At 48.4% G+C, this 13,109-nt stretch overlaps 2 protein-coding genes across 2 annotated transcripts in view; both read right to left on the reverse strand.

The window, feature by feature from the left end:
- SLC52A2 (solute carrier family 52 member 2) overlaps positions 1–13,109 on the reverse strand; it is a 397,658-nt gene that overhangs the window by 320,368 nt on the left and 64,181 nt on the right. The window lies entirely within an intron of this gene.
- Positions 1–13,109, reverse strand: part of LOC116828233 (casein kinase II subunit alpha-like) — a 40,339-nt gene that overhangs the window by 12,603 nt on the left and 14,627 nt on the right. Inside the window, exons 2-5 of the mRNA XM_032786301.2 lie at positions 8,845–8,980; positions 4,944–5,055; positions 3,245–3,346; positions 1,449–1,499 (exon numbers count right to left, since the gene is read on the reverse strand). Of these exons, the coding sequence (XP_032642192.1) occupies positions 1,449–1,499; positions 3,245–3,346; positions 4,944–5,055; positions 8,845–8,945 (366 nt within the window). The 5' untranslated portion in view covers positions 8,946–8,980. The remainder of the gene's footprint in view (positions 1–1,448; positions 1,500–3,244; positions 3,347–4,943; positions 5,056–8,844; positions 8,981–13,109) is intronic.

The raw sequence follows: 13,109 nt of genomic DNA on the forward strand, positions 1-13,109 counted from the left end.
CACATAGCAAGTCGGGGCTTGCTAGCCCCCTGCACAACAACAGGAATTGCACAACAGAGGAGGACTTTTGTGTTCAGACCTCAGGCTCTGAAACTCCAGGCCTGGCCAACCAACTGAGAATGCTCCTGGATGGGGCCCAGGGGGAGAAGCGATCTTGAAGGATTGGGGCTGGACTCAGGCCATTCTGGGGTCTTAAGATTGTAACTCTCATACCCTGGTAGATCTCTAGTGCACAGCCCACAGTGCCTGCTCTGTGCCCCAACTGTTACAACCAGGAACCACCAACACCAACAGAAGAGGAGCTGAACCCATAAATTGGTCAACCCCTCAACCCACAGAGGCCTTCAGCCACACTCCAGTACTTCCACTTCGTGCAAGGGAGGTAGAGAAGATGGAGCAAGATGCTCCTGTCCTAGGCCTAGGAACAGGGAGAACTTGGTGCTACTAGATCCTGGCACTGAGCATGGAGCTAGACCAGCAGGTCTCAAACTTCATTGCACTGTGACCCCCTTACACGACCCCAGGACGGGGGAACCAAAGCCCTGGGCGGGGAGCATGTAAGCTTAACCTCAGGCAGTGAGACTTGGCCTGGACGCCAGCATGTCTAACATCAGCCTTGGTGACCCCATTAAAATGGGGTCCCGACCTACAGTTTGAGAACCCCTGAGCTAGACAAACCGGGATGGAAAAAGAACGCTTGGCAGTGCTGAACAACCCACCGAGGGAAGACAGCGCCTGTCTGAGACAGGTCAGAGATGAGCCCCTGGCACACAGGAAACAGGAACCAACTGTAACATGCAGGAGACACCACTGGGGACAGAGAGGGGTGTAACCACAACATCGTTTACTCTCACAACAAGGACTAAGAATCATAGAATCATAGGATTAGAAGAGACCTCGGGAGGTCATCTAGTCCAACCCCCTGATCATACACGCTCGTTTTTCCACTGTGAACATGCTGGAAGCCTTGTCCCAAGGCCCAAATATGCATTTGGCCAACTGCATTAGTGGCTGTCAGCTTCCTCTAAGGCATCACACACAGGCCACTGCCAGAGACAGGGTACAGGGTGGAGGTAGGCTCCTCCTCTGAACAGTGTGACAGAGCTGGAGGGATACCGGCAAGATCAATCCAGTGCAGCAACTCCTGCCCCTTGCATTAGGCTCCTGGGTTCCTCCCCCAGATTTTAAGCCCCTTTAGTCAACAGCACCAGCACATCCCTGAGGGAGTCGGTGATGACTTGAGGTTGCAGCGGCAGCATTTCCCGGCCCATTTGCACTGAAGGGTGACAGTAACCAGGTCTGTGGCCCTGTTGGGCTCGGCAGCAGAGGCCCACTCAAGGCCTTCCCTCCCCTGCATGAGGCTGGGCACACAAGTTACGTGCTGGGCCAGACTCTGAGCATGACCTGATATTACAGGGGACACCTGCAGGTGGCTGGAGCTCACTCACCTTGAAGTCTGTGTTGTTGACGTGTTCGAAGACCAGGGCAGGCGTGCGAGACTGCGCGGCAGCACCAGCCATTCCAAGGCAGAGAAAGAAAAGAAAGTGGTTTAGTCCTGCACACAGAGAACAGAGCCAGCCAGGGGTTTAGCAAGGCAGATACAAGGAGCAGGTCTCTTGCCCTATTTAGGACCCAGAACCCTTCACTCTCCCTCTCAAAGGGTCCTGAGGAGCTTCCCAAGCAGCATCACACTGCACAGAGCTACACCAGAGAACTGGACTGGAAAGCCACTTGGGCCAGGATCATCTCCAGCTGTGTGTGTAGTGCCCCACGTTGTGGTACTGCACATCCCATAACACAAAAAGCACATGCATACATATATATTAATCACTTCACCAGCCAATGAAATGCAGCCACCTCTGGGGTGGGATGCAGCAAGTATTTAACAGCAATACTACAAAGCAGTGTAGGGCAGGAATGAAGGAAGACACTGCATCCAGTTGAGGTCTGATTTACCCCAGTGGTGTCTACCAGCACTGCTGGGGTTACAGTACAGCTCTGCTCCAAAAAGCCACCTGGTGGCTCAAAGATTTGCCCTCTCTTGGCAGCCTCCAGATCCTGCATGCTCAGCTCTCACGTGAAAAAACAGTAGTTTGGTTGTCAGAAGCACACGTTTCCCTTCGACTCTCAAAGCCAGCCAGACTCCTCCTGTTCCCTACATCACCACTGGGACTAAGGAGCTGGCACCAGGAACCAAGCTGGCACAAGGCAGAATGGAACCCTGCTGACTCCCAGCGTTGCCCTGGCTCGGTGGGGATGGGAAGGGTAAATGCCCCTTTGGCCAGTACCAGAGGCAGGTGTGACAGACAAAGGAGGTTGCCATGTGGCATAAGAAGTGAACCATTATTATATTGTCACTTTTCTCACTGTAACCTCACTTTAAGTCCAGCCAGTGCTTCCACTGTGAACCCTTCTTTGCAAGGGGTCAGCAAGATCATGTGCTACAAAGATCACATCTGTTCCCTACTGCAACGTGCTACATTAAAGGTGTCAGTTCAGGAGCAAGTGTCCGGGTTCAAGACAACCAGCCCGTCTATAAAACAATCCAGAGCCAGGGCCTGAGGAGTCCTGTTTCTCCACCTCCTTCACCCTTCCCCGCGAAGCCGTCAGTCCGGCCCGTTCCGAGTGTGGGAAGTGCCACCTAGAGCACAGACAGAAGCTCTGAGGTGAGGATCCTAGAGCCTCTCTTGTTCATTAGCAAACTAGAAGGGCTCCTAAGAGGGTGCGTTCAAAATCAGCTTGTTCTTGACCTGCAGGTTGGTGGGCAAGGCAGTCTGCCCCATGGCAGAGTCGCCTGCCAGTGACCCACAAAACGGGCCGAGAGAGCAGATGTTCCAGGAGGAAAACGGCTCAGTTAGCAGAAGGTGACCTGGGGATACCCCCTCCCCATGACACACAGCCTCCTTTACCTGGGCGCTAGAGGGCTGCACGCAGGCCCCCCTGTTACCCCATGGCTCCTGACTCAGCCAGAGGGATCACTGATGCAGTGCAAGAGGCTTCCCCCACCACCCATGACTAGAGGACTGAACATATGGCCCAGCCGGCTCTCTCTGCCCATGACTCCCTGTGTGGGAGGTGTGCCACTGCCACAAGGTCAAGAAACATGTTCCAGCTCCGCCACAGGTCACTGAGTTTGACGTAGGAATCACGGGGTGAGACCATGGCCAGCATTAGTCTGCGCAGACTAGGCCACTATGGTTCCGTCTCATCTTTAACCCCCTCCCTTCCAGCCCATGCTTCTTACCACAGGGTCTTTGACTATATCTAGCAGGCTGATAATATTGGGGCCTCCTCGGAGATTCTCCAGGATCTTAATCTCACGCTTGATTTTCTTCTTTTTTACTGGCTACAAAAGAGAAAATCAGAGTGTTACCACCACACATGCCTCACTGGACCCGTTTGCCACAATGACTTGGGCAGACAGCATGAAAAACCCACATGGAGGATATGGGCTGAAGACAGTCTCTGAAGTACTGCTCAGTCTGCGTTCCTCCCCACGGAGAAGGGAGCTGCCATAACACACTGTGTGTGGTGTGGAGCCATTGCAACAATGAGCTGCAATCAGGTTTCAGCTCCTGGGAGCGAGGACACAGTTACTGTTTCTCCTCTGGGCGTGGGGACCTATACTGTTCTCAGCTTGTGGATTTTTCATGAGGAGGGTGGTGAAGCACTGGAATGGGTTCCCTAGGGAAGGGGGTGGAATCTCCTTCCTTAAGAGATTTTTAAGGTCAGGCTTGACAAAGCCCTGGCTGGGATGACTTAGTTGGGAATTGGTCCTGCTTTGAGCAAGGAGTTCATAGAATATCAGGGTTGGAAGGGACCTCAGGAGGTCTCTAGTCCAACCCCCTGCTCAAGGAAGGACCGATCCTCAGAAAGATTTTTGCCCCAGATCCTTAAATGGCCCCCTCAAGGATTGAACTCACAACCCTAGGTTTAGCAGGCCAATGCTCAAACCACTGAGCTATCCCTCCCCGCAGACGACTGCCTGAAGTCCCTTCCAATCCTGATATTCTATGATTTAATGCTGGATTTTCAGGGCTGCTGTGATTTACTGAAGTGGCAACTGAGGAGCCTCAATGCTCACACACCACTGCATTCATAAACTCCACACACAGCACCGAGATGCAGCCATCTCGGGGGAGGAGAGCGGACGTTTCAACCAAGTATATCATAAGAACATAAGAATGGCCATACTGGGTCAGACTTAAGGCCCATCTAGCCCAGTATCCTGTCTTCCAACAGTGGCCAATGCCAGGTGCCCCAGAGGGAGTGAACAGAACAGGGAATCATCAAGTGATCCATCCCCTGTTGGTCATTCTCAGGTTTGAGCAAACAGAGGCTAGGGACACCATCCCTGCCCAGCCTGGCTAATAGCCGTTGATGGACCTATCCTCCATGAATTTACCTCATTCTCTTTCAAACCCCGCTACAGTCATGGCCAACCCCTACTCCTATAATTTTAGATTGCAGCAACAAAGCCTGGTGCCTCTGGTACGAAAGTCGTGGCTGTTTGTGTGTGGGGGGGTGTCCCGCAGCACTTCCAAGTGGGGCAGAGACTGGCATGTGTTAATAGACACACCCACAGCCCAGCCTCAGAAGCTCTGACAGTGACTGCAGGGTAAGTGGATGGTGGAGAAGAAGGGCAAAGAGGGAACATGTGGGGTTTCAATATGAGGAGGAGCACAGGGAACGTGTGCTGATCTGCCTGCCCCTCCCACGGACTCTTCGTCACATCAGCTCTCGGAGCTATAGATAGGGAGAAGAGGATGGTTCAGACAATGAAAAGTTCTCCCTTCCCATCTCATGACTACAGCCTTCCTCAGCAAAGGATCCATCACCCAAAGATCAGTAGCACATACTTCAAATGCACCGGGAAGGGGTGAACAGGGAGCACCAGGTAGGGAACAGGGTGGGGTTCACAGCCCCCCACCCAACACACCTACCTTAAGGATTTTCACCACAACTTTCTCATTGTTGGTGATGTTGATGGCTTCAAAGACTTCACTGTATTTGCCGCGGCCAAGTTTCCGCACAAGCTGGTAGTCATCTTGGTTGCTGTACAAGGAGAAAAGAAAATGGAGGAGGAGAACCCAGGTCAGAACTGAACACTGGGGGGAGGGATAGCTCAGTGGTTTGAGCATTGGCCTGCTAAAACCAGGGTTGTGAGTTCAATCCTTGAGGTGGCCACTTAGAGATCTAGGGCAAAATCAGTACTTGGTCCTGCTAGTGAAGGCAGGGGGCTGGACTTGATGACCCTTCCAGGTCTAGGAGACAGGATATCTCCATTAAAAAAAAAAAAAAAACCCAGAGAGCAATTTTCCCAAAGACTCTGGTGAGGGCAAGAGAACAGGAAGCTGTTCTGTAGCTGTCATAAACAGACAGTTAAGGGTTAATGTCTCCTTTACCTGTAAAGGGTTAACAAGCTCAGTGAACCTGGCTGACACCTGACCAAAGGACCAATCAAGAGGCAAGATACTTTCAGATCTTGGTGGAGGGAAGTCTTTGTTTTGTGCTGTTTGTTCTCTCTTGGGATGAAGAGAAGCCAGACATGTAACCAGATTTCTCCAGTCTCACTGAAACAGTCTCTCAGGTTCAAGATAGTAAGTAATAGATAGAAAGCAGATTAGATTTATGTTTGTCTTCTTTATTTGCAAATGTGTATTTTGCTGGAAGGATATTTTACCTCTGTTTGCTGTACTTTATACTTAGCCTAGGGGGAAGGGGATCTCTCTGGTCTAGGTAAAGCTGAGACCCTGTAAACATTTCCATCTTGATTTTACGGAGATAATTTTTACTTTTCTTTCTTTAATTAAAAGCTTTTCTTTTTAAGAACCTGATTGCTTTTGTCCTCGTGTAAGACCCAAGGGGCCTGGATCTGAACTCACCAGGGATTGGTGGGGGAAAGGAGGAGGGAGAGGAAGGTGAATTTCCTCTCTGTTTTAAGATTCAAGGAGTTTGAATCACAGTAATCTCTCAGGGTAACCCAGGGAGGGGAAAATCTGGGAGGGCAAAGGAAGGGGAATGGTTTATTTCCCCTTGTTTTAAGACCCAAGGGGTTTGGGTCTTGGTCTCCCCAGGGAAGGTTTTGGGGGGACAGGAGTGTACCGAACACTATATTTTGGTTGGTGGCAGCGTTATCAGATCTAAGCTAGGAATTAAGCTAAGGGAAGTTCATGCAGATCCCCATGTTTGTACTCTAAAGTTCAAAGTGGGAAAGAGACCCTGACAGTAGCATACAGGGCTTCACAAATCCTAGACCTGGTGAAAAGGAATACTGCTCTCTTGTCTACCTCAAAAGAACTTAAAGGGCTTTATGATTAGATACTAACAGAGAACACTTCACTCACCATCTCTGGGATGGGACACAACAGCTGCTTAACAGAGTGTAAGTTCACAGGTGTGTGTGCAGATTATTGCTGGAAGAATGCAGCTACCCAGATGGAATCCACCCAGAGCCCTGAGGGGAAACACTTCCATGCTGAAGAAGATAGTTTTGGTGATTCAAAAACTTGGCACTCTTCCCTTTGAGGAGCAGATGGAGTCAGGGCTCCTTGAGTCTATTGCCAGCTCCACCCCGAGTAGCCCTGAGCAATATGTCCCCTCTTTGTGCCTCAGTTTTGCCATCTACAAAATGGATAGTTGTGGGTTGTGAGGATTAATTCATTCCAAACTCCAACATCTACTGATGGAAAGCACTAAAGGAAGGCAAAGATTTACACAGTACTTGAAATGCAATCCTGCCCTCCTCTGGGCAGGGACCTGTCCATTTCTCTTGGTCTAGAAAGGGTCATGCACGTCTGGAGCACTATAAAAATAATCTTACCAAGGGGTAATCAGGAAATAATAGGATAAATACCACCCAGAGAACCTGCATTTAAGTTAAATCATCAGGGTCTCATAAAATTCACCTGAGAGGACTAAAGGAACTAGCGAACTGTTGGCAATTATTTCTGGTAAGTTAGGGAGGAAAGGCATAAAGCCTCCAAAGATCTGATAAGAGTAAACAAGCTGGGGAGAGAAAGGGAACAACAGGCAGAGAGTTTGACTTCATACATTGCAAATTACCAGAGTCAAGAAAAGGAGCTGATCTCTCAACAGAGAAGCACGGGGAGACAAGTGAACAGCATGGACACACAAACCAACCATGTCAGGCTCAGCAAATGAGGAAAACATAGTGGGTTAATAATAATAATTGGAGATATACCAATCTCCTAGAACTGGAAGGGACCTTGAAAGGTCATTGAATCCAGCCCCCTGCCTTCACTAGCAGGACCAATTTTTGCCCCAGATCCCTAAGTGGCCTCCTCAAGGATTGAACTCACAACCCTGGGTTTAGCAGGCCAATGCTCAAACCACTGAGCTATCCCTCCCCCTGCTGTGAGAGACAGCAGGGATCCCTTCTTGTTCAATGGGAAACAAGCACAGGAAAGTTCCAGGTCAATATTACAAAAAAGGTTAGTTCTGAGCACAGTCTAAGTGACAGAACAAGCTGCCAAGGGAGGATGTGGAATTATCATCACCGGAGATACACGAGGCTTTCGATTACGTTCTCCAGGGGGCTGCCTGGCTCCGGAGATTAGGAATTGGGCCAGGAACCTTTCATCTCCAGGTCACCGGTCCCAGTCCAGGCTGTTCAGTGGCCTGTAAATGAAATGAGTTTGGGGCTGGGGGTATCTCTCAGTCCCATTCCCAGTGGACAGAACAAACCCAACACTGCAGTTTAGCACTGACTGTTGCCAGCCCCAGCACAGCAGAGTGGGCCTCCTCCCAGCTCACATGAAGTTTTAAGTGAAAAGCTAACGCTTATTTTACCGATTTACCCATAGTCACTGGTACTCAAAGAGCAGCCTGCTCCCCCAGCGGTGAGAATTCCCACATTCCAAACCAGCCACCATCCAAGACTGGCAAAGACCCTCTCCACACGTGGTTCATTTTTCAAGCTTAGCACCAGCTCCACTGACGCTAGGAGCATTGGGAGCCCTGCTATAGGGGCATTGCTGGCTGCCAAAAGCATTTTCAGAGCTGTCCTTTAGATCTGCTCTGAGTGGAGCTACAGGACTTGGTGTTGAGAACGGGAGAGGCCACGGGATGCCTGTCTATACCTAAAGCTAACAGTCAGTTCAGCTCCACGGGCGTTAGCAATGATGGGAAAGTATCCAAAGCGCAGACAGAGCTGAAGAGACCAGCTCACAGCAATAGGGGCTTCAAAATTTGTTTGGAAAATTATTTACTATAACTTGATTTTAATCTTCTTTTAAATTATAAAAACCTACCAAAGCCAAAATTCTCAGTAACTCTGGCTACAGACTGTGCTATGCAAACCCTAATCATAGCATTAGGCACTTGGGCCAATGTTTTCAAATGCAGGTACTTAAAGCTGGGCACCAAAATGAAAACGGCTGAATGTTCAGAGGTGCTGAGGAAGTGGAATGGCAGGTGCTCAGCACCTCTGACAGCTCAGCCATTTATTTCTAGTGTTCTATCCACTAGCAGTGCGCTCACTGGCCCAGGACTCTGGAGACCTGGGTTCTTCACCCTGCTTTGCCACCGGCAAGCCAGAGCCCTTCTCTGTGCCTCAGTTTCCCCGTCTCTAAAAAGGGGGTAATGATAACAATCCAAGATACCTCCTTTCTGAAGGGCTTTGGGATCTAGTGCTGAAAAGTGCTGGGTAAGAGCTAGGGATCATTATTATTAAGGTGCTTAAATATGTATTTCAGAAGCCTAACTTTAGGCCCCATTTGACAACATGGGCCACTGATATTATGGTGCAAAGCAACCTAGAAATACCACAAGGCAGTAAGCTGGGAAGGAAGTTCCTGGGGTTTCCCTTGAGCCCAGTCATACCCCCATTCCACGACGTGTGACTCGTAGTCCCAGTACTCGCGGGGCCTCTGAGTGTTCACATCTGCATAGACCCTGGCTCGACTCGGCACTGGGCCCGACATGCTTCCACACACAGAGGGTCAGCACCTCAATCACCCTAAAAAATATAAAGACAAACCAATTGAAGTGAGAATCAAACTCCCCAGCAAAAGGAAAAAGGAGGCTAAGCATGTAAATTGCTGAATGGGAAGGGGTCTATGGAGAAAGGAGCCGGGGAGCACACACAGGACTAGCAGTGGTTGTATTTCCAGGACAGAGGCTAGACACGTTCCTAGCTGCCAGTGGCACTATGCTCCAGCTGTACTCCAAAACAGGGAAGAACCAGCATCTCACCCCTCCGAAGCATCACCCGTTCAGGTCAGCAGCACTGCAGCATGTGTGCAAGAGACCGAAGGAAGCCTACACTCCTGCTGCTGGCCAGATTCTGGCCTCCTCTTGGAGACAAAACCTCGGCTGTGCTGAACTGACAGCCCTTTTAGCCTCTGGCAGCACACACGTTCCCTCCTCCCTCTCCCAAGCACACTCACGATCCACCCAGGAGCCCAATTAAGCTAACAGCACAAACCTCCCGCCACTGGTCTCCAGTTTCAAGAGCTCCACAGCAATTAAGAACAAGCGCCACCAAATCCTCACTGAACCAGTCAGCGGCCATCTGAAAGCTGCTTCCCCAAAGGAGAAAGCCAGAAAAAGGAAGAGCCTAGAAAAAGCTGCCAGCACCGAGCCAGCATACAAACCACAAGCAGAGGTAAAACTCAGATGTCTCAAGACTGGAAGGTTTACATCACGGGCAGTACCCAAACCGCCCACGCCAGAGCACTACTGGCAAAGGCCACATCTTCTGGGCCTAAACTACAGCAGGTCACAGCCATCCATCCTGTCTGTCGGGAGGCCAGCCTGCAGAGACGAACCCCATGTAATGCTCCATTACAGCCGCAGCAACCCAAATGAGCAAGTATCATATCTCCTCATTTGGCTTAGCTGAAGTGGTCCTCCGCAAGGAGCCTGCCTACCTTCCTGCTCAGGCACACTATGGTAACTGGCCCCTTCTCCAGGCAGGAAGAAAGGCAAGAATGGCCTCAGGGCAGGTCACCACCCCCTTTCCTTAGGGTCAGGGCGAGCAGTTCCTTGACTTTCCCCAGGCCTACTGTGCCTGGTCACAGCTGGTTTAAATGCAGCCTCTGTACACTGCACCTGTATGCTGACAATCCAGCACAACCAGGAATAATTAAGGTGTCCACTGGCACAAGCCCCAGGAACAAGGGGTTTCAGTGAAACACAGTAACCATCATGACCCTGAACCATAGCTCTAGGCAATGAGGAGGGACAACCGGTCACATTCTTTCAGAACTCACAAATGGACAGAGAGTCACCAGAACCTAACCGAGTGGGGAACTCAAACTTTGCTACAGCGGGGACTCCACTGGTGAGTTATCAGGAGCTCAGCGCCCCTACTGAAACGGTGTAAAATGGAAACCTCTATAAACAGAGATACAGGGACCAAGGCAACTGAGTTCCCAGCACCCAAAAGATGAAGAGCGAACTCTGCATGAGGAGACCTGCAGTCTCCCATACTGCCAAGCAGGGGGATAAAAATAAATGATTTAAAAAAAAAATCTGACTTTTTTTTTAATTTAAAAATTGGATTTTTTTGATAAAATGCTTTTTGAGGAAAAACTCTACCTAAAGATAGTTTTAGTTGAGTACATTATAGCTCAAAGATCCCCTCATGGATCAGGTTTCAGAGAGGTAGTCGTGTATAGGGATTATAAATTCTAATTCTATAGCATGAGACAATATAATCAGGTAATGGTTCAAGAAAAGTTTTGTAAATGAGTTCCAATAGTTCATGGATTAGGGACCCAATCTTATGGGGTTCCAGGGGATTCTGTATTGATTATTTAGGTTAATCTTTCTATCTACCCAGTGGGATACTGTGCTCAGTCTAGAACAAGTTGGATGGGTGGGCGCTTCTGAGGGGGACAGTCAGGGGGTAGTAAGTGGGAGGGGCCAGATAAGGGGCAGGGACCAGGCTGTTTGGGGAGGCACAGCCTTCCCTACCCGGCCCTCCATACAGTTTTGGAACCCCAGTGTGGCCTTCGGGCCAAAACGTTTGCCCAATCCTGTGTGAGACATTGTGTCTCCAGAGGTAACATGCTTGTTAACAGTAAAAATGTTTTGAAATAAATGAATAACTAAATAAATAAAGGCAGGACGGATTTGATTTAAATCACATTGGGCTTAAGAGAAATGTTGAACACATGCTGAGTACCCTGAAGCCTACTTCTGTGGCCTTGAACAAAATGCAGGGAAATAGCAGTTTTATTGCTCACACTGTTGAAATTTGGAAGGAACTGAGTGAGATCTTAACGAGAGAAATGTGCAGAGTTACATTACAAGCATTAAAAAAAAATGAATGGGAGAAGCACTATCTCCAGCTCATTTTCTTGCAAATATTCTTAATACTCGGTACCAGGGTCAAATCTTAACTGGTAAAGAAGAGGAGTTGGCTATGACATGGACATCCAGCAATCATCCCTCTATAGTGCCAACTACAATAAACTTCAGAGCTAAGGGTGAACCATTCAAGAAACATATGTTTGCTGATATTTTAAAGAAAGTCACAGCAATGAACCGCTGGAAGTCACTTAAGCACTTGGATTCAGAGACTGTTGAAGTGATAATCTGACTTTTAACAGCAGTAGCTTCTTCTGCCAGTGTAGAAAGAATATTTTCTTCCTTTGGACTAATTCATTCCAAACTGAGAAATCATCTGGGACCTGAAAAAGCAGGAAAGCTTGTTTTTCTTTTCCAGATTATGAACAAACAGGAAAATGAAGGTGAAGACAACTGAGTTAGCTGCAGAAACCAATATTTTAAGTTCCTCATGTTGACCTGGCTGACGTAGTCAATTTAATTTTAGGGATTTTTTTAAAATATTTCTTTTAACTATTTTAGGTAAAAACAACTTTAACAAAAACAAACCTGATTTTAAAAATCTTGAATGTTTAACTAAATTCAAACATTCATATGCCTCTTTTGTTAAAATATTATATGTTTGCTGTTGAAGAAAAAAATCCAGAATACATAACATTGTGTTTTAGTTAAATAAAACAACTTAAATGTCTGGTGATGTTCTCCTCCTAATACAGCATGGCAAGGAAATCCTCCAGATATTAATGATTAACCTGTTGAATTGGGGATAGTTCACCTCCCAGTGACTTCATAAATACCTGCTTCAATTACCTTTGGTAAATGAAATAACCAAACAATCATTTTCTGATAGAGCTGTAAAACTAATCTGAAAAGTTTTCAAAATAAATCACTTTAAAAATGTATAGTGTGTATTTTTCTAAAAATGAAACCTACATCTATCTCGGAGTTGTGAAGAATATGTATTCAAGTTATAACAACCAACAAGAATGCACTTTTATGTAGAAATCCATGATTAAATAGAGTCTTCCTGACTAGTGATTTCAATCATGAATTAAATCAAATCCACTCAGTTTTTTATAGTGTCCTCCAATACCCCTTCCTCACTGCGGAAATGTCCAGAGTTTTATCTGAAACGTGCCAAGGTGGAGGGAGCCCAGACCTCCGCTGACCACCGATTCAACCATCTGCTGGAGTCTGGCCAAAATACCAGCCTCTTCACCACCCTGGACCTTCCTCTCTGAAAGGGGCCCGCACTCCCAGCAGAAAGCCCTTCTCCTCTCACCTGGATGGCCCAATCAGCAACTGTCCCTGAAACATGACACTGCTTCTCTTTCCATAGGACCCTGCGCCAGTGTCACAAGCAGGAATTTATGATGCACATTAGTTTCCAAGGTAAGAGATATCACACCCAGAAGGGTCAAGCTGGATGGAGGAAAGGCCCTTACTCTAGGGGCAGCCAAAATCTGGCCCAGGTTGGCCTTCCTGTTCAACCGAGATGTGTCCTGTGGAGAGTAGAGATCCCTCAAGCAATCCTCCATCTGGATTCTAATGCCCTGGCCTTGTTCTGTACTGGTCTCCAGGGGCTACCTGGAGCAGAGTCCAGAGCTGGAGCGTGGAGCAGCTCCAGAGCTGTGGAGCTGCAGGCTTTTGCCTGGTGCTGGAGCTAGAGCGAAGCCAGAGCACAGGGTTGCAATGGGCCCCAGTGCCCTACCCTGCTCCATCCCCCAGGAGGCAGGAAGCTGCTGATTAACTGCTCCGTGTGTGGCTTCAAAGCCTGGACTCTGAACAGGAAT

Source organism: Chelonoidis abingdonii, chromosome 2, assembly GCF_003597395.2.
Source record: "Chelonoidis abingdonii isolate Lonesome George chromosome 2, CheloAbing_2.0, whole genome shotgun sequence".
Lineage (NCBI taxonomy): Eukaryota > Metazoa > Chordata > Testudines > Testudinidae > Chelonoidis > Chelonoidis abingdonii.